General features: G+C 45.7%; 1 protein-coding gene across 2 annotated transcripts in view; it reads left to right on the forward strand.

Annotated features, from left to right (window-relative positions):
• The first annotated feature begins 6 nt into the window (after window positions 1-6).
• Window positions 7-20,495, forward strand: part of ANKH (ANKH inorganic pyrophosphate transport regulator) — a 128,400-nt gene continuing 107,911 nt past the window's right edge. For both annotated transcript variants that reach the window (XM_002917526.4, XM_034657079.1), the window contains exon 1: window positions 7-280. In XM_002917526.4, the coding sequence (XP_002917572.1) occupies window positions 185-280 (96 nt within the window). In that variant the 5' untranslated portion in view covers window positions 7-184. The remainder of the gene's footprint in view (window positions 281-20,495) is intronic.

Genomic DNA, 20,495 nt, shown 5'->3' on the forward strand with positions numbered 1-20,495 from the left:
CTGCTAGAGCAGCTGCGCTAGGAGAGGGCGCCGCAGCCGCGAGGAGGAGCCGCCGCCGCCCCGAGGCCCCGCCGGACCCGGCCTCCGTCCGCCCGCGCCCCCGCTCGGCCCCCTCGCCCCGCGCCTCCCGGCAGAATCCCCTCGCGGCGGCAGATGTGTGTGGGGTCAGCCCACGGCGGGGACTATGGTGAAATTCCCGGCGCTCACGCACTACTGGCCCCTGATCCGGTTTCTGGTGCCCCTGGGCATCACCAACATAGCCATCGACTTCGGGGAGCAGGTAAGCCCCGGCCGCGCCCCCCGCCCGGGCCGGGCAGTTCCGCCCTGAACCCCGCGCCCGGCTCGCCCTGCCTTGGCCTTAGGCACCCGGGAGCCAGGGGATGAGAGCAGCGGGGAGTCACCTGCTCCGCGTCCCTTTTTATCCGGGAACATTTGGTTGGGCTTGCAGCTTGTCAAGGATGACTTTTCCAGCACTCCATTTCCCCCTCCCCCCAATTATTCAGCAGACTTTTCCAGCTCTCTCTGAAAAATGTTAAAAGACCAGAGGGTTTAGAGCTTCACCTATGGAAGGGTTTTTAGTGCACAGCAGGAGAATTATGTAATTTGTTATTATGTAAAACTCCGGTCTGTAAGTAAAATGTAGTTGCTAATAGCTCAAGTGCTTGGTTTTTATTTATCCGGTGTTGGTGGTGATGGTGATGGCGATGATAGGGAGATTTTGTATTAGAATGTGTCCAAGTTGATTTCCCAGGTACTTCTAATTTTCTTTTTTTTTTGCCCAGGTATGGATTACGGGTGCCCAAATGTGTCCTGATAAGCCAACCGTTGGCCATCTATACTTTGAGGTTTCTCTCTCTTTCTCTCTCTCTCTCTTTTTTTTTTCCTCTTGGACCATGAAAGAAGGGGAGCACATTTTTGGTGGTTGCTTTCTGGTCCTTGTTTCTTTTTCATGTTTTCCCCCATTTCTCTCCCTGTGGCGTCATTGCAAATCCAGCGCTGCAGGCTCTCCAGCAGCGGGGCACTGGTACTCTGCACTTTGCCTCTGGGAACCGTTTTTGCAGAGCCTCCAGCGGGATGCAGCTAGATTTTAAGGCCAGAGAGAGGATGAGGGTGGGAGGCAGTGGCGTGCCACCTGACGGGCAGATGTGGGAACGGGCCCCGGCCTGTGATGAGCCTCACTCCTGGTATTGTAGTCCCTTATTTCTTTTCCTTTAAGTCGAGAGGCTTCAAAGAATATTTGTATAGAAAATGCACCTATGTTGGTGCACTCGTAGTTTTTAAAAAAAACCCTTTCAGAAGGGGGTTTGTTTGACCGCTCCGTTTGATGAATATCTGCTTGGATTTGGCTCTCTGTACTCAAAACTTTTGATTGATGCAACTCTGTAAGCTCACTAATGCTTAGCCCACATTGTGAGCTACTTTTTACTTCAAATTGTCTTGCCAAGAAGTGTTCACAAGATAGTATAGTCTCTAGAGACCTTTGTCTGGTAAGCCAACTAATTCCCTTCGGTGAACTATTATATTTTTTTCTGTTGCCACTTTGCTCACTAGGGTCCCCCAAGGGCATTTCTGGGGCTCTGCCTCCTTTTTGCCCACCTTCCCTTCTTTCATAGGTAACTGGCGACGTGGGGTGTTTCCTAGAATCTGTGGAAAGGTTCTAGGACCTGAATTTACTGCACCGCCCTGCACATTTCAGATGAGTCAAGTGCTGTATGTTCACCTGAACCTTTGACTATTTTAAGGCTTATTTTCTTGGAGCTACCCCAAAGGTTGTCGGAAAGCCCGGGCTGCTCACCTGATCCCTTCTCCCTGAACTGTTGTAGTGTTTGTGTGTGTGTGAGAGAGAGAGAGAAAGAGAGAGAGAGAGTGCATACGAGAGAGGGAGGGAGAGAAAGAAAATTATATGGGATAACTGGTGGATGTGAGAGTATTCTTTGCCGTAATTAAACGACCTGAAACATACCATAGTATTGCCTCACATTTGCCTTGATTTAATACCAGGCAGGTATAACTGAGGATTTGATTTTAGTGTAGGGGAAAGGATCTCCTGAGGTCCCAAAGGGGAGGCTGGACATAAGAAACAGTTATACGTTTAGTTTATCCTAGTGGGTCTAATAATGCAAATGCATCCTGAAAACGTTGCTAACCTGACTGTCATAGCTGACGTAAGCAAAGTACTAGAAGACTTGTCTCTTTGCACCAGAAGTTTTATCAACAAGTGTTGTTTGAGGCCCTTATCCCTAAAATGCCGGTGTGTTTATGTGGTTATAGGTCGCCTGGTGGTAGAGATAGTTTGTCAGAGTTAGGGGGGAAGGGATGGGGGGAAGAAATTCCTAGGTTTCCAAAACATTCTTTTGCCATCTGGTATCAGATGATAATTGTTTTTGCAAAATAGTACATGGGTAGAGACAGAACTTACATTTTCTTAAACTGGAGGAAAAGAATTACAGTAGGAGTTGAAGAGTGACCTGGTTACATGTGGGTAAGAATATAAGTGCATTCTACCCCCAACTGCCTTAAAACACAACAGAGCGGAGGAAAATGAACCCGTTTGCAAAAGTAGGTCTACTTTGGACTTCCGAAAATATGCTTGCTCTTGACGTGAATTTTCAGTCGTGTTTTAGACAGATGAGCACATGCAGATCTCTGCCATTCTTTCAGAGTGGGCAGGTGTATGACACCTTGCCTTGAGTGAACAACCCCTTCTTGTTTCAGTAATTTACTCATCTTCAAGTAGAGGGGTAACAAAGGAGTGCAAAGGTCAAAGGTCAAAGCAGCCCCTGGGTCCCATGCCCTGGAGATGGGAAATGCAAAATTAAAAAATAAAACATCTCATTAGCTTTTAAGTCTCTGACTTGTCAAGAACAAAAAGATAGTAAAAAATGAGGTGGGTTTTTTTTTTAATGGTTATAAACGTCTCAGTTTGTGGTTTCTGTACAAAATGTGGATAGAACTTTTAAAATGGAAATCCAGCTATATACAGGATTCCATTGAAATTTGCATAAACAGCACATATGCGATTGTGTAAAGGAACTACATATTCATAATTATCTCAGAGCTGCCAGTGCATGTGGGGGAGGGGCTAGGAAGAAGCCTGCAATGATTCATCCAAAGCCTCCTGATATATGAACATTCAGTTGTGTATAGATTTCCCTATAATTTTATGGCTCAGTCAGGGAGGAAACCCAAATATTATGGATTATTCTAACACGACTAACAAAACCTATTATCACATTTTAAATTTTGGTGGTGGCAGTAATTTGGGAGAGAGACGAGGGAGGGCTGAGTCCTAAATGGGGGAGAAAAGCTATATGGCATAGAATAACCTGCTTTTTAATATTAAACAAAAGCACCATATGAAACAATGAGAATCACCATTATTGCAGAAACTAAAATAATGCTTGTAGAACCCTGTAGGTGCGTAGTACACTTTGTAATAATGTCTAGAATTATCATTTTACCTCTATTTTTACAGAGTGAAAATCAAAAGTATTAGTCGCTTGCATTCACTGACCACTCAGCAGGTGCTTATAGCACATGTTACCAAGTGAGGAAAGACTGAGAGGTTGAGGCAAGTGAGGTCACTTGTCCGAGATCACACAGGTATTATGGGGCGGAGCCAGGACTGGAGTCCACATCTGCTTGGCCCTTGGCCTTTCTCCTCTCCGCCTCCTCCAGTCAGGCCCACCCACTGGAATCTGCCCAGGAGTTCTTAGAAATTTAGGAATAAGTTTTTGGCTTTTCTGATTCCCAGCCTGGGCTTAAACTTAATCTTACTGTCAAATTTTGAATTTTATGATGTGAGACAATCATAAAAAGGGCTCTCAGGAGCAACGTGATTATGACCAAGAGGTTCACAGAAGAAGAACCAAATTATACAGATAATTCACATTGATAAGTCGATTAAATACAACGTCATTCTGAAGACCTCAAAGGAGTAAAGAAGGTTGAAATTGTTCTCTAAACTTAAGAAGAAATGTGTTCTGCCCAGTGTCGGGTAATTCACTGCCTAACACCAAGATAATAACTGTGGGTATTTCTGATTGCCTTGTATGATTCACTGAATCTGGTTGGGTCCAGTATGATAATTCAAAGACCCAAAGTTTTTATGTGAATGAAGAGCTTTGCATATGGATTGTTACAATTGGTAGAGTAAGATGGGTAATAGGAATGTTAAGCCCTTTCTAACTTAGGGAACCTAGTGTTAGGCTTTCACAATATAAGGGTCTCAAGTTACTAATATCACAATATGGAAAAAAAGAAAGGCCCAGGAAAAACAGTTTAATAAAATGTCCTTTTTGTGTACTAAGTAGAACAATACTTCCCTCCACCCACCCCAGACCAGGAGGTACAAGAATGAAAAAGGGTGAGTGTCTGTCATTGGCCACTGTTGGGAAGGTACTCTTCATCCGAGGTCCCTAAGTAATGGAAGAGACTCCCCAGGTGGAGTTTGCCTTAAGTAATAATAAAACTGCCATTGTATAATCCACTTTGCAAAGTACCTAGAGACAGAAATGGCAATCTCAAGCCAAGTTTCCAAGCAACCATACTGGGGGGAGGGGGGCACGGGGGGGAGGGATTTTTTTTTCCCCTTCAGTCTATTCTGTATTAGTGGAATAGATTTCAAAATGACATTCATTGTTTTCTAATTATAAAAATAATATATGCTAACTGTCGAAAGTTTGGTTAAGTATTTAAAAATGGAGGGAAAAAGTAAAAATACCTCTGACTCCACTCTGAAGAAAAAAACTCCTTTAACATTTGAATATCTCCTGCCAAGTTTTTTTCATCATAATTGAGATATGTATATGTTTCACAGAACACAGGCATTTTTCCCATATCATTTACAAGTATTTAAGTATGATTTTAAATAGCAGCATAGTATTTGATTATACAAGCATGCTATAATTCCCTTTGCTGTATATTCCCCTATTGTTTTTTTTTTGTTCTTTTATTACTTATCGAGTACCTACTTTTTTTGCAATGGTGTTTATTTATTTTTCATTACTTTTTGTTATTGAAGAATAGTTGACATACAATGTTATATTAGTTGCAGTTGTACAACACAGTGATCCGACAGTTCTGTACCTTACACAGTGTTCACCGTGATAAATGTGGTTACCATGTCTTACCGTACAAGATTATGACAATATTATTTGACCATATTCCCTATACTGTGTTTTCCATCCCCAGGACTTATTTATTCTCTAACTGGGAGTCTCTACCTCATAATCCCCTTCAACTAATTCTTCCCCTATTTGTTTAAATGCTGAGGTTTCTTGTTTCCTGCAATATAAAGTTTCAGCGAGCATCTTTGTGTCATAAGTAGGTAATGTGTTTTTTCTGACTGCCTTAGGCTTTATGCCTGGCGTAATTTGGTGCCTATTTCAGTTTCTTGTTCATACATAGAAAATGAGGTCACTCTTCTCTGGCAGTCCATATTTAGTCAAGGACACCGTGACCTCCTTAGTCTAACTGATACTCCGTTCTCCGTGATGTTTCCCAGTTCTCTTCAGATGTGTATCTACATTTAAAGTCCCTCTCTTTCGATGCACTTAGGTAAGTAGATGACTTCTAGAGCCACGGGGGTGTATTCCTGCCGCAGGTTTCTCCACCTGTTTATCTCTTGACTGGTTGGATGACTAGCCTAACTACCACTTTATCAGAATACTTCTTCCCGAGCGTATCCTTCAAAAGATAATCAAAGTCTTCATCTATCGAGACAGGATCTATATCTCTTTCTAGGAATACATCACAGTCTTTGAAAGCAGTGAGTCCCGAGTCATATGGCTCACGGTACCATCTCACTTTTTCACTGTGACAAGCCCAGTGTATATTACTGCTCGGTAACGAGGTTTCCACGTCTCCTTACTCTCACTTGTCTGACTTGGGGCAGGTTGTGTTGGGTTGGGACAGTGAGAGACCCCGCACGGAAAAAATCATTCTTTTTTAATGTCCTATGTGAGTTGGAATAAATAAACCTTGTTAAACTCATACCAGAGTGACTTGGCTGATGCCTACATTTTAAAAAGTCAGTCTGGTATTTTTTTCTCACCTGCGACTTTATGAGTTGCTGTGGAGAAATAAGGAAAACCCTGTTTTTCTGCAGCATTATCTGGATATGAGCTGCCTACATGAGCGCGGTTTTTTTGATAACTGAAGCTTATCCCTTAAAATTCAAATTGTTGGTTTTCTTCTTCTTTCTTTAGTATGAGAATTATTGCTGGAAATATGTATCATGCGTCTGTCCATCTTACTAAATAAATATAGTATGCAAAACGTCATGTAACAGTTTTTGGTGTCTGGTAAATATCTGTTGTGCTGGGCAGTCAGGGATATCTGCTGACAGGTGATAGTCAAAATGCTTAAAGAGTTTGGCACTGACCACGATAATAAACATAATAAAATAATAATGAATAAAAATAGCTAATACACGACGGGTACTTTTGAATTTCTTGCTTCGGATCTGCCCTGGGCCTAAGAAACTAACATTTATGAGAATTCCGTGAAACATGAAGAATAAATCCGTTTGGAGGCCTCCTTTGGGAAAAAGCATATACACTTTATGACACTTGCTTTCCTGCCCTGCACGGATTTTGTTTCTGTTCTAGAGACATTCTAGAGTCAGTGTCAAGCAAGTGACCTTTGAACGGGGGAAGCATTGCCGTCTTTGACATGGCCCTGCCCTCAAATTGCTTAGATCCTGGTTAAGAAGACATGCGTGAAACACTTTTGCAATCGAAGGGGCACCCGTGTGTAAACGTGTACATTGCACAGTGCAGTTTGTGATCACACGCACGAGGTGCTCAGTAGTCGCAGTGGAGTGGTAAGGCTGTGCCAGCCATTCCGAGGTAGCTGTCTTCTGGCTGGGGTCACCCCCTGCCTCCTCTTCTCCAAATGCCCTTGTCACCAAAGTGGGAAGCACCCCATGTGCAAAGGTGAATACAGAGACACAGGGTAGGTCAATTAGCAGACTTCATAGTAAGCCATGAACTCGGGGTTTCCTGCTGTTTGCTTTGTCTTTGTTCTTTCCGTGGTTTGGGGATCATTCACCTGCTGTTCCAGCCAAATACCACCCACAGTACTGAGGACAACTGAGCTGAAAATGACCAAGAGGACAGTTGTCTTGGTCTACTAACAGACCTATGCACCACAACTTCCTGTTGCTTCTGTGCGATTGCTCCTTTATACCAAAAATGTTCCCAAAGTCCATCCTTGGGTGGGAGATAACTTGGTTATTTGTCAGAGCCAAGGGGGTCATTTCTCCCCTAGTCAAGGAGTTGTCAGAAATCACCGGCACATCTGGTTCAGGAAGTGCCCTGGGGTCCCCCAGGACAGAGGGACCAGCTTCGTTTCTAGTTGGGGGAGTACATGTTGGTCTAAGTTAGCTCACAGGTCCTTGCTGGGTTTTGCATTTTTTATGGTATTTTGATATCGTTAGATGGGCCAGGCTGTCAGAGAGTCTGACACCTTTGGCGCTGTTAGAGGATTGGCTTTCTGTAAAGGTGGGTTTGGGGGTACAGATGTGCAGCCCGCCTCCTGACGTGAGTGGACCTCACTGTCCCCAGCCTCAGGGTGGAGAAGGGGCTGTGCGTGGCTCCTTATCCTGGAGCGGAGGGAGGCGAGAGTCACCTGTGCTCACCTCCAAGCGTACATTCACCAGCACACTTGCTGTGCCTCATTGGTGTCTCTCTGCCTGGACAGAGGCCATGGCTGGCGGAGGGGCAGGGGAGCGGGGGGCATCTGACTCGAGGCTGGCAGGAAATTAAGAGTAAAAGTGGGAATCCTTGGATGAGCAGTTGTAAGGGTGACTGGGAAGGAGAGGTGGAGGCCCCTCGGGACATTTAGCTGGAATGAAATGGCTGAAAAGTAGAATGTCCACTGGCAGGTTAATGAGGCTTTTTCCAGGGACCCAGGTGAGCCACGGGCGGGAAGGGGCCGCAGCTGGCCTTGTGGCTGTGATCTCCTAGGATGTGAGAAGTAAAGGTAGCTTATTTTGTGAGCAACCCAGAGAGGACTGGTTGGGATCCGGAAGCTTCGAGGTTCAGTAGACCTGTGCCAGCCTCTATGGCTGTGAGAGCCAGTCGCTGCAGGTAACTGTCCTAACTAAGTGATAATGAGTCCATGTCGATAAGGTTTTCAGAATCCCTACTCGGTTTCTTAGAAATATAACATTAAGTCTGGGGAAATATCTGAGCCTCTGACTATCCTTTTCCGATTTGCCATCTGGCTTCGGTGGGCCCGTTCTGTTTTCAGAACTGCCTTTAAGACGATGAGAAGTTTGTATGCTCTTGAATGCTGCTCCATAAACAATCTGGAGATCTGTTGGCCGCTGGGCCATGCATTTTAATAGAGGGGAACAGTAGTGCAGAGAATCTAGAACAGCAGATTAAAAAAAAAAAAAAAAAAAAGTTGTCCGACATCTGAGTGCTTTAAATGGCCTGGCAGGAAATTCACTGTGGCTGGGACAAGGAGGCCTCCCACCCTGTGTGGCCTGAATTTGACATTTTATAAAGACAGACTGCACAGAGCAGAGTAACAAACAGCCATGCCTAATGAGAAAGAGGTAACTTTCCCCTCTTCGTGAGTCTAGCCGAGCCCAGTGGAGAAGCAACCAGAAAGGCACCTTGCAGCCAGCTGGATCCGAAATAAGGGAGTCAAAGTGTGTCTTCTCAGCCCCAGATTTCATATTCGAATGTGGTTGGTTCCTTGGTGCACTCTTGGAGACCTTGTTTTCTTTGAAAATGGGTCACGGTGCCTATCCCCTCCCTTTTCAGCTACAGCATTGCATCACCTGGAGCCCAAGAGGTAGTCAAGATGTATCTCCTTTCTACTCCCACACAAAGGGACATAGCTTCAGGTATTACACCACCTGGGCCGCATACCTATGGGGCTGTTGACCAAATTTGGGCAGGTTCCCTGGCATGGGTAGATAGCCCGCCCTGTGTTTACCAGCCTTCCTGAGACAAAGCAGTGGTTCAGCAGTGAAGAGGAAGGAGCTCGGACTCACTCATAGGGACAGCGGAGATCCACCAAAGGGCCCATGCAGACAAGGGCAGCAAAGCATCAGTAGTGAGCTGCAGAACCACCTGTTTTTCTAGAATTCTTATTTACTCAAATTCCTTTTAGGCATAATGTGTCTTCTTTCAGAGAGGGTCCTGGCAAGCCTGTTTTTCATTTCTTTTTAAAAATCGAGGTACAATTTATTTACAGTGAAATGTACAGGTCTTAAGTGTACTGATCCATGAATTTTAACAAGTGGCCAATGCATATCTGTGTGACCCACCCCCTGGCCAAGATATGGAACATTCCCATCGACCCAGAAGATTCCCTGGTCCCCCAGAGGCAACCACTATCCCGATTGTTGTGGCAAGCCTTTTTAATTACTCATACAAAATGACGCACGTTCATTTGGTCCCAGATAACTGAGTTTGGGGCCACTAATTGTTATTACAGCGTGTAACACTTGGTATTCTTTCTTCTTGCAAACTTTGGCTTGATATTGTAGATTTTAGTGGGTCCTAGCTAGGTGGAGTTTCGCTTTCTGTGTAAAATAACTTTTTTCCTTGTACTGGCTGGTGTTTTTAATTCTTCTGATGATATGCATCCTTCAGTCATGAGAACTGCTGGCCATTTTGATGTTCACACATGATAAACATTAAAGTCTGATTTAAAAGCTAACATCATAGAACAAAGTGTGGTAGACACATACAGTGGATTATTCCTCAGCCTTAGGAAGGAATGAAATCGTGATGTATAGCACCTCATAGGTGAACCTTGAAGACATGCCAAGTGAGAGAAGCCACACTCAAAAGGACAACGTGGGTGTGATTCCACTTAGATGAGGTGCCTAGAATAGTCAGACTCGTAGGCAGAAAGTGGTATAGTGGTTGCCAGGGTTTGGGGGAGTTAGTGTTTAATGGGTATAGTTTCAGTTTGGGATGACAAAGTTCTGGAGATCGATCATGCACAGTAATGTAAATGTACTTAATGCCACTGGACTGTATACTTAAAAATAGCAAGATATATTTTATCAAAATAAAAAAAAAGTTTTAATTAACATCAAAAGCTACTGGGAAAGCCTGTGGCTTTTGAAGAGGATTTGTCTTCTCAAAAAAAAAAAAAACCACATATTAATTTTATTCTGGTTTTAGAAATTCATTTTCACTGTAGAGGGGAGGAAAATCAATAAATTTTTGAAGAAACTAAGAATCCCGTGCAAACCGAGCACCCAGAGGTAACAGCTGTAGCTTATTTTACCACGAGTTTTCCCACCTCCTTTTTTTTTTGCACATATTTTAAAACAAAATTGTAACCTCTATCCATTTTAGATCATAGGTACTTTCCCTTTAAGTATTCATCTAACACGTGATGATTAATAGCTTCCCCGCGTTCTCTCACACAGATATGCCATAATTTATTCCCTTGTGGTCAGATGTGCAAGTTGGTTCTATTTCGTTCTATTATGAATAATGGTTGGGAACTTTTTTTGGTACAGAAATCGTTGCACACATCTGACTATTTCCTTGGATTAATAGTAGAAATACTTGCGTACATGTGCCCCCTTCGCAGGCTTCTGCTGCTTGGTACCACGCTTCTGCAGAAAGTTCTAGTTTGCCCCTGCTGGTACCATGCGTGAATGGGCCGTGTCCTTGGCCGGCGTGGCCAGTCCCTGCCTAGATGCTCTTTCACAGCCCAGTGACTCCCGCCACCAGGAACCTCCACGCGAGTTCTCTCAAAGCCACGTGGTGCCCAGCTCCTTCAAACGATTTCTTTTATTAAAAGCATTCTGTTTAATGCTGAGAGATCAGTTCAGTTTTTCATAATGCCACACTTTTAAACTGTTTCAGGACTCTCATTCTTTTCAATCGGCAGGTTTTGGACTGAATCCCTACTCTGCAGGGGGTTAGACGGAAGCACAGGGAGGAAAGGAATTGTGTTAGCTTTACTCGCATATGTTTGGGAAAATACCTGTCCCGGCAGCTTTCCAGGCAGAGAAGTGCTTTTTTTCCCCTTTTTTCCAGATTTATTTGAGAGAGAGAGCTTGCATGGAGGGGAGGGGCAGAGGGAGAGGGAGAGAATCTCAAGCAGACTCCCCTCTGAGCAGGGAGCCCAAAGCGGGACTCGATCCGACACCCCTGAGATCATGACCTGAGCCAAAATCAAGAGTCAGGCTCTTAACCAACTGAGCCACCCAGGCGCCCCGAGAAGTGCTTTTCTGATGAGTTCAGTGATGCTGTAGAAGTGTGTTTCCTACAACTTCCCAAGTGAGCCCCTGGGAAAGGAGAAAAAGGTTGCCTTTCTAGATGCCAGGCCCTGCCCTCAGGCACCTGGCATGCACCATGGGGGGGTCACCTTCCCACTTCAGAGATGAAAGGATTGAATGAATAGCTGTGCCCTTTGTAGTTCAGCCCCTCAGGCAAGCAGCCAGGCTCCTGGGACTGCTGGCTCCTGCTCACGGTCTCAGAGGAGAATATTCGTGTTGGTGTTGACCATATTCTAGGGAAATGCACAGCTAGTGATATTTAGGGGAACTGGAAGAGAAAGTGTTCTGTCTTTCCTACCACCCTGACTATGGCTTCCCCTATTTAACCTGGTCTCCTGGCAATTTCAGGTCTACCTTGGAGAGCAGAGAGAGAGAGGGGAAATGGCTCGTACTCATTTGGAGGCGCACTGAGTTCCCGTGGCTTCTCGTGTCCTCCCTACTACGTCTGCCTGGTAGTTTCTGGCAGTGCCACAAGCTGACCACAGCAAGGTTGAGAGAAAGGGCACCCACTCCTGACAGGACCCCTGGGTTTGACCTCCATCCGTGTACCCGCTGGCTGTATGACCTGGAGCCAAAACCTTGATTTCTGTGGCTTCAGCCTTCCCAGTTGTCAACCAGGGAGAAAGGGTTTGCATACCTTCTTCTGGAGGTGTAAACCCAACAGAGACTGCACACAAAAGTGCTTTGAGAAGTACCAAGCGCTGCATGTGTGTGAGGGAGTACTGCTAAGACCCTGAGCCTGGCATGCAGCTGTTTATTTTTACTGTCTTGACTCTCTGACTTTCCTTGATACTGAGTCAGTGACTTACAGTAGGGAGATTTCATAGCCCGAAGCCAGCTGGGTTAGGGCAGGCAGAAGCATGCTGAAGGCAGATGCTGGAAACACTTGGATTTTACAGCATGTGTGCCAGCAGTACTGTTGTTGCTTTTTTTTCCCCCCCACTTTGGGGAAAAGACACTTAATGCTGGATTTTCTTGATAGTTTGTTTTGTTTTTTAAGTTGAATTACTGGGATTTAGATAACATGTGCTTTTTGAAATGATAGGTTACATTTACCTTGAATTATAGGCTGCTGTTTGTCACAGACTTGGAGGAGGATGGCTGCACATCCCATTGACCCCCTTCTCTAATTCAGACCTACAGGTGGGACCAGGCCTTTCTCAATTTTGTTGACATTTATGGCAGTGGTCCACCAAGGTGTTTACTAAGCTAAAGTCTGGTGGGTGCTTCATGAGCTGAAAGTTGTAACCTGTTTCTGCAGGTGCTTACCCTACTGTTTCAGAGTGTTTTCCCTACTAAATAATGGGGAATACAGGGCGCCTGGGTAGCACAGCGGTTAAGCGTCTGCCTTCAGCTCAGGGCGTGATCCCGGCGTTCTGGGATCCAGCCCCACATCAGGCTCCTCTGCTATGAGCCTGCTTCTTCCTCTCCCACTCCCCTGCTGTGTTCCCTCTCTCGCTGGCTGTCTCTATCTCTGTCGAATAAATAAATAAAATCTTTTAAAAAAATTATAAATAATGGGGAATATAGAACACAGAGGGCAAGAGTGTTCATGAATGTGTTCATTCAGCAAATGTTTCTTGGACACCTACGATGTCCCAGGCACGGTGCTTGTCACTAAGGACAGAATAAGAAAAAGGATGGACACAATTCTTGGCTGCGGAGCGATTATCCTGGAGGACAAGCAGACAGGCAGGCACTTTCTACAGAATGTGTTCTCCTCTGGGATGATCTCCTCTGGGATCTTATAAGAGGAACCTTTACCTTTAAAGGTCAGGGAAGTTTTCTGATTGAGCTGAGACCTAAAGAGGATATGTGCCCCTATTCTGAAAAGCAAGGGAATTCCGGGTGAGGAATGACAGATGGTCCCTATGACTTGAACAAGGGACCAGACCAGGAGGGTGCAGGGGCTGGACCGCAGGGCGAGCTGAACCCAGACCGGCAACATTCCAGTTTGGCCTAGATCCTGAGAGCAGTGGAAAACTTTGAAGGGTTCCTAGTAGGGGTGTGGTGTGCTTGGATTTGCATATTTAAAAGATAATTTTGGTTTCAGCAGGGCTAATGAATTAGAGAGAGGTGATACCAGCTGCAAGGAAACCACCAGAAAGGTGGCCTAGAATAGGGCTGGGGCGGGGAGGGAGAACCTAAAGGAAACACCTTCTAGAATCTGGTGGGCTTGGCCGAGGACAAGGTGGGGTGGGGGAGGGCCGCCGGATGATGATGTCACCAAACTCTACAAAAGCTGGTTTGGAGTGAAGAGAACAAGTCCCGTTTCTCAATCATGTTCATTTTTTAATAACTTTAATGAAATGTTTGAAATCGCTTGCCTGAGAGAGAATACAAAGTATGGGTAATGGTGGGAGCTACAAAAATACTTTGTGTCTGTAGAGCCTTCTTTCTGTCTGTCTGTCTCTGTGTCTCTCTCTCTCTCCCCCTCACTCCCTCTTCCTTTCTCTCCCTTTTTTCTTCCCTCCTCCTCCTTCCCTTCCTGGGACAACTTGGTTACATCCTTTATAAGTGAGAGCTGTTTTGCATTTTTACCTAAATCCAGGTGCTATGAATATTCATTTTTCCTTCAACATGTAACAAAATGCTTTATGATAATGCAGTCAGTTCTCAGCCACTTGCCTTAATGAAATAGTGAGAGGGAAAATTCAGCAACATTTCTGAATATTTGGCATCGGAATATATGAGGACTTTGGGGGAAGGAAATTTCTCTGCCTCATCACGGTGCTGCGCTAAGGATAAGATTACATTTGCACCAGGTGCCTGGTGACAGCAGAGAGATGCCATCTGGAATTAAATTTGATGAGGCTCCCTAGTTTGCTCTTTCTGTATATTAAACGTTTGCTGGGTAAACAGTAGGGAATGGACTAACCTTAGACGGGGTTCCTCTTATGGCTTTATGTTTGTTTATCTGTTTTTTACTATTGTCTAGAGCTTACAGTCTGGTTATAATTCATAAAATGCAGTTAGAATACATTTTGCTATAGAAATATTATGAATTATGGCTAGGTTTCCAGGCCATTCCACCAAAGTTATTTAACCCTTAATGTTATTAAAATATTATATATCTGCAACTAGGAGTAGTAGAAAACCATGCTGTTAGAATAGTAGGAATTGGGGAAAGCGGTAATGTTGAGAAATGTCATTTGTCTTAATTAACTTTAAGTACAATTGGTTTGATAACAATGTAAGAAAGGCCATGGCTGGGAGAGGGGAAGGTGGGTGCCACGCATAGATGTCGGGTTAACTTAAAATCAAAGCTTGGGAGATACAGTCAGTACTATTTAATTAACTGTCTGGTGGCAGATGGTAACTAGCCCTGTGATGATCAGTTCACAGTGTAGACCAATGTCGAATCACTGCATTTCACATGAAACTAAACATTGTACATCAATTATACATCAGTAATTAAAGTAAATAAAATAAAAGCGTCTTCTGGATGCACGTGACTCATCAACTGTGATTACAGTAACTTGCTGTGTTTTCTAGTGAGTAAAATTGTATCATACCTACCTGTATCCGTGGATTTAGGCTTACCTGTGCTTGCATTCCATTGACATCTTCTTGAAAAATAATGCAAAAGCAGCATTTCGCAGGAAGAGACCCACAAGCCACTAGGAAGCTCGGAATGTAGATGGGAATTTGGGGAAGTGAAGATATTCTCTGTAATTGGACCATATCCATATTGTAAAATGAATAACTCTAATTATATATTATATCCAGACATTTTTTTCTTTTTGAGAATCAGCCATGTCATCTCCAACGTAAGGCAAATCGAATGCCTTAGATTACATGGAAAGCCAAATACCTAACTCATTTTTTTTTCTTTGTAGTTCAGCAGAAGTAAATAATCTTATTTCAGGAGGCAACAAAATGAACATTGCCCTTCCCCTTGCCTGGTGCTCACTTCACTTTTGCAGAGGACTTCACAGCTTATAAAATCTATTCTCATTAAATGTGATAGTTGTTCCACGACCCAGAGGCACATAGGGTAACCCTCCCAGAAGGAGAAGGGAGGCCACTGCCAACGGACGTCTCTAGAGGCCATGCTTGGTCATAGAGCCCCCTGGCCCCAGCTGCCCTCATTTACCTCTTGAAGGTGAGCTCCACCTTCCTTCCCAGCCCTGGGTCCTTTTGAGCCCCAGGGAGTATGGAGTCCAATGTTGGAGTCAGAATGTTTGTCTAATGTGTGGAGTCAGAAAACAGACCAGGAGAACAGAGGAGTGGCAGAGCTCAGAGCTGCTGAGAGCTCAGTGGGTTCCTGTGCGCTGCAGCCCAGGGACAGCCTTCCCTGCTCTGGGGATTTCTGTGTCCTCAGCCTCCTCCCTGGTCCCTGTCTGAGGCCCCACTCTGTCCTAGTGAACATGGGTGCTCCCTTTCAGCATCAAACCAGAATCCCAGCACAAGCGTAGCAGAGTTCAGTGTCACACGCAGGGTTCACCCCAGTCCCCTGGGTTCTCTCTTGCATACATGGCTCTGTGCTTCCCCCAACATTCATATCATAGTGCTCTGCCTTGCCAAAATGACCTACCCGCTTTCACTCCATTGTCCCCGCCCAGCTCTGAACTGCCCCCACATGCCCTGCAGCCCTTCCTCCTTGTCTATGCTGCTTAGTATTACTTTCTTAAAATCTAATCATTGGGTTAAAAAAAAAAAAACCCTCAGTGTGGGCTCTCTGGGGTTTTTCGTTGGCTGTACCTTCAGGCAGACATTGGAGTTTCCTTTGTTTTTCAGCAGCTTTTCATAAATCAGGTGTCTTTTCTTAAAGATAGTGCCTCCCTTCCAAGCATTCATTAATTTCAGATCAGGTTGCCTGGATGGCAGCTGCCTTTCCATTCATGGCAGCAGTCCACCCTTCCTGGGGGCTCCCACGCCCCATGCCTCCTGGCGTCTTGGTGGTGCCACATCTGTGTCCCCAACTTACCGCGAAGCCCCGAGGCAGGGCTCCCTTTCTCACAGCACTCAGCACAGGGGGAGCCTCAGATGGGCTTGGGTAAAGTAAACGGATGAAGTGAATCACCCATTGCTTGAAACTCTAAGCCACAGAACACAGGCGATGAGCTCAGGGTCAGCCTAGGGCCCACATCTTTTATCAGCTGGAGCGCATCTGTCCCTCTAAATGCAGGGACAGCAAACAGTTGACCCCACTTCTTCCTGAGCACGCTGCCTGCCACACGGCTCAGCTCAGGTCTGCGGTGGGACCAGGATGACACGTTAGTGTGTGACCAAAGTGGCTTCCTTTCCCCACCCGGAGGGGAAAGTCACTCCTCTCGGATGTCGAAGCTGGCCCCACGTCAGGGAGGGAATGACCAGCTGCATGGACTTGATACTCGGGTTCACCGACCGGTCTTAGCGTAGACGCCAGTGAGGCCAGCTACCTTGAGAAATGATTATTCTTGTGTTTGGGGTAAGAAGCATTTTCTGGTGAAAGACAACACGCCAAAACATGCCCTTTTGTGTGAGGTGTTTTCACCTGAGGGAAGAAGTCAGGGTGATTTGAGCCCTACGGGCGCTGCCTGGTGAGGAGGTCTTAACCCAGCAGGTGGGGAAGGATGCTGGGGAGTCCCCGCCCCGTGGGCCACACTCCTAGTTAATGGCCCTCACCTTCAGCCCTGGAAGTCCCCCGAGACCAGCTTCCTTGTAGGGGTACACATCCAAATGACCATTAAAGCAGCCTCTTAAAGGATGCCAGTCTCGTCTCATGGGCAAGTGTGTATCTCCTTCTGCACAACTACGGTTGGGGTGAGCCTGCGCAGACCCCGATGCAGGAGCGACAGCAGCCAGGAGCAGTTACAATGTAAAGGGCATTATGCACTTTGGACTTCTCATCGTGAGAATGGGCTGCGGCCAAACTGACAAGCTTTTAATGCGCTGTATTCTGTGTCACAGCAGGGACAATATTATATTACATGTCATAGCGGGGGACCCGAACAGAAAGTAACACTGAAGTAATATTAATCTAATAGCAAACAATATTGCTCTTAAGCCCATCTTCCCTCCCTCCATTGAATGAATCGCCGATTACCTGTAATAATTTTCTGTGCAAATGGTTTTATTTATTTTAATAAATAGTTTTATGAGCTGTCTGTGTATTGTTAACATTGTAGGAGGGGAGAGTCCTTTGCTTTAGGGATTCTGAATGGGTTACATCACTTACCGTGACACAAAATGAGAGAATATGATTAAAAATAGAACTAGAGTGCTTGCCCTCTCCAAAATCCAAATGGGAAGATGGAAAAGAAAATGCACTTGGGATGTATCTGCCGCCCCAGGTTTACAAAGAAGAAATCTCTCTAGTATGTGCCAGTTTCTTAGCAACTGAGCTTGGCAGGTAAGCCCAAAGGGGGAAGCATGGAAATGAGAGTCGTGTGTTTTTAAAACACAGCACTGTATTGTAAACTAAGACCCAGAGCCGTGATGTGTACTTGTTTGTAGTTATTTCTCTTCTGAGCTTATTAAATCATTGCTTACATAACTGTGGCAACATTTTGATAGTTTTGTATTCTTTAAAGTTTCCCTTAGTATAGTGTAAAATATTTATAGGTGGTTTGAAATAAGCCAGTTTTTCTTTTTCTTCTTTCTTTCTTTCTTTTTTTTTTTTTAATGGGTGGCATTCAGTTTTAAAAAGAAAGAAAGGAAAAAAATCTTAGGAGATAGAGCATGGATTTGTCATAAAGCTGGTAGTGGGGTTTTGAAATTAAAGCCTGCAATCAGACTAGATGGGAGTACGGTACAATTGATCTTGTACGGACTCTAGACTCCTATAGTCTGCATGCCGTGTGGTTTCCCAACATGTAGAAATAGCCTTTTTATGCCAGTGCTGTTGTTTGTTTCCAGGGGTGGACAGTTCCTGGGCATAAAAGCATTTTTCTTCTTTTTTCTCCCCTTTGAGGTATTTTTGTTCATTTGCTTGCTTTTTGAATTTTTAATGTTGCGGGGGGATGAGATAGAAAGTCAAGGGAGATGAACCCTATTTTTTCCCCAAGAGATCATTACAATAATTTATAACTTACCTCTCCTTATAATATCATTTCCTTCCTAGTAATTACTCCTGCTTTATCACAGAATGGCACAATAATAACACTCAAAGTTTTTCTTCTTCACAGAACAGAGTATAAAACTTAGAAAAGGAAATTAAAAATCCTTATTGAATTTTCGGCTGTCATTTTCCCCGGAGTTTCATACAGAGCAGTGGTCATTGGAAGGCGTAGGGTCCTCCCATACTGAGTCGGAGAAACTCTTTATGTCAAGATTGTCGGGAAGACTCAGGCACCAAACAAATAGACTCTGGCACTGCGGGCCCAGCTGTGCCCGCAGCCTGAACAGTGACCAGCCCCAGGCGGATGGAGTGCGGTGCGGAGCCAGAGGCCGGCAGAAATGAAAGGATCAGCCCTGGGCAGAGGCGCTTCCCGGGCGGACAGATGAAGCCCTTGATACCCTCCTTAATTACAACCTCTGTGCTCACTTAGCAGCGCTGAAAACTTGCTGCTTCTCTGTGCTGAAGCATGCCGCCCGCTCAGGATTACAGGGCGCCTNCCCCCGCCGCCCCAGGCACCCTCACATGCTGTGCTTACTCCACAGGGGCAGCCAGGGTGATCTGATTTCAAAATCGCCAACTGCCCTCTTCCCCTTCCCTGCTCTCTGTGTTCCTTGCTGGCCACAGAGGCGTTCACTTTGAGGGGCCTCCTTTTTCCTCCTTTCCCCTCCCGGCGTGCGTGGAAGTCCCACCAACCATGATCTTGTTCCTCTCCATCAACCGGTGCCCTGAGTGGTTTGGTTTCCTGGCTCCCCCCCTCCCCGCACCCCCGTCCAGAGCCCTGTACTGCCTTGAATGCAGAGCCCTTCCTTTGGCAAGACTGTCGTCTGAAAAGCACCAAACTTGTCTGTCTTCAGGCTACAGGACCTCTTCTCAATTAGAGTTTGCTGCGGCTGCTGAGCCGGTGGCGAAGTCTGGCGAAAGCACTGAGGTGGCGCACACGGAGCTAGAACCACCTGAGGCCGGCAGTCAGCGAAACTTGGCACGTGGAACAGAATTGTGTGTTCAGGAAACCAGTGAGCCTGTTTGCTTAGGGTGCAGAGAAAGAATGGGCTATAGAGAGAAACGTACAACATCAGAGTCGTCCCAAGACGGCCAACCGTGGGAATATGAACAAATAAAAAAGGCCTTTATGTTAATACCCAAATTCAGGGCAGCTAAGGCACAAGGCAGAGGGAGACAAAGCCAGCAGCCCAGCTAATAAAGTTGCTCCGCTCCTCAGCCAAGAGCCTCGTTCCCTCTTGTGAGGGATGTGAATGTGGACTTGGCTCCAGGACAGAACGGTGCAGATGATGCCAGAACACTCTATTCTTCCCTTCATCCCTGCTTTGTGGGTTCAGAGCAGTAAGAAGGAGAAAAGGGTCGGGTCCCTCAAGAAAAGGTCACATTTAGGGGCCCGTGGGTGGCTCAGTTGGTTGAGCGCCCGACTTTTGATTTCATGACCCCAAGGTCATGATCTTGGGGTCCTGAGATCGAGCCCCGAGTTGGCTCCACAGGGGACATGCAGCCTGCTAAAGATTCTCTCTTTCCCTCTGCCTCTCCCCCACCTAAAATAAGTAAATAAATGAATGAATAAATAAAATTTAAAAAGAGAAAAAAGATCACATGTAGGTGTCTAAAGCAGATGCCTGAGCATGTGACACGTGAGCCCGGGGTGTCTGACAGGTGCTGCCTGGGCTTTCAGATTTGGAAGTGGGGTCTGCATTAACTCAGTGGGTCATCCTCACTGCCCCTCTTTCTTTAGTCCTTTCTCAGTGCTGGCCTGTGTCCTCCCCACCCAACACAGAGACCAAGAGCCAGGACACGTCGGGGAAGGGACAGACGGCTCTCAGGGCCTGGCAGCAGGGGAAGCACCCGCCTTCCTCCCAAGCTTCCTCCTGCCTGCTTCTGCCTTGGGCTCAGTCTTCTGCCCAGGGCCTGTTGGTCTGCTCCTGCTCCATGGCCTCTTCTGCTATCAGATGGGCTCTTTTCTCTGTGTTTGGTCAACCCCCCAGTAGTTGCTGGGAAGGGCTCTCATTCACTGAGGTCTAGTGTGTTGCAGAAAAATGAGAGCCCCAGCGACTTGTCCATTAGGGAGCTGAAGAGCCCAGGCGATGGGGTCTCTGCTGCCGAGGCTGAGGCAGTTACTAGATGCAGGGAGCAGTGTCTGCGAAGGTTCTGATCGCTCAGTGTTCTGTCCACAATACA

This window comes from Ailuropoda melanoleuca, chromosome 3, assembly GCF_002007445.2.
Source record: "Ailuropoda melanoleuca isolate Jingjing chromosome 3, ASM200744v2, whole genome shotgun sequence".
NCBI classification, from domain to species: domain Eukaryota; kingdom Metazoa; phylum Chordata; class Mammalia; order Carnivora; family Ursidae; genus Ailuropoda; species Ailuropoda melanoleuca.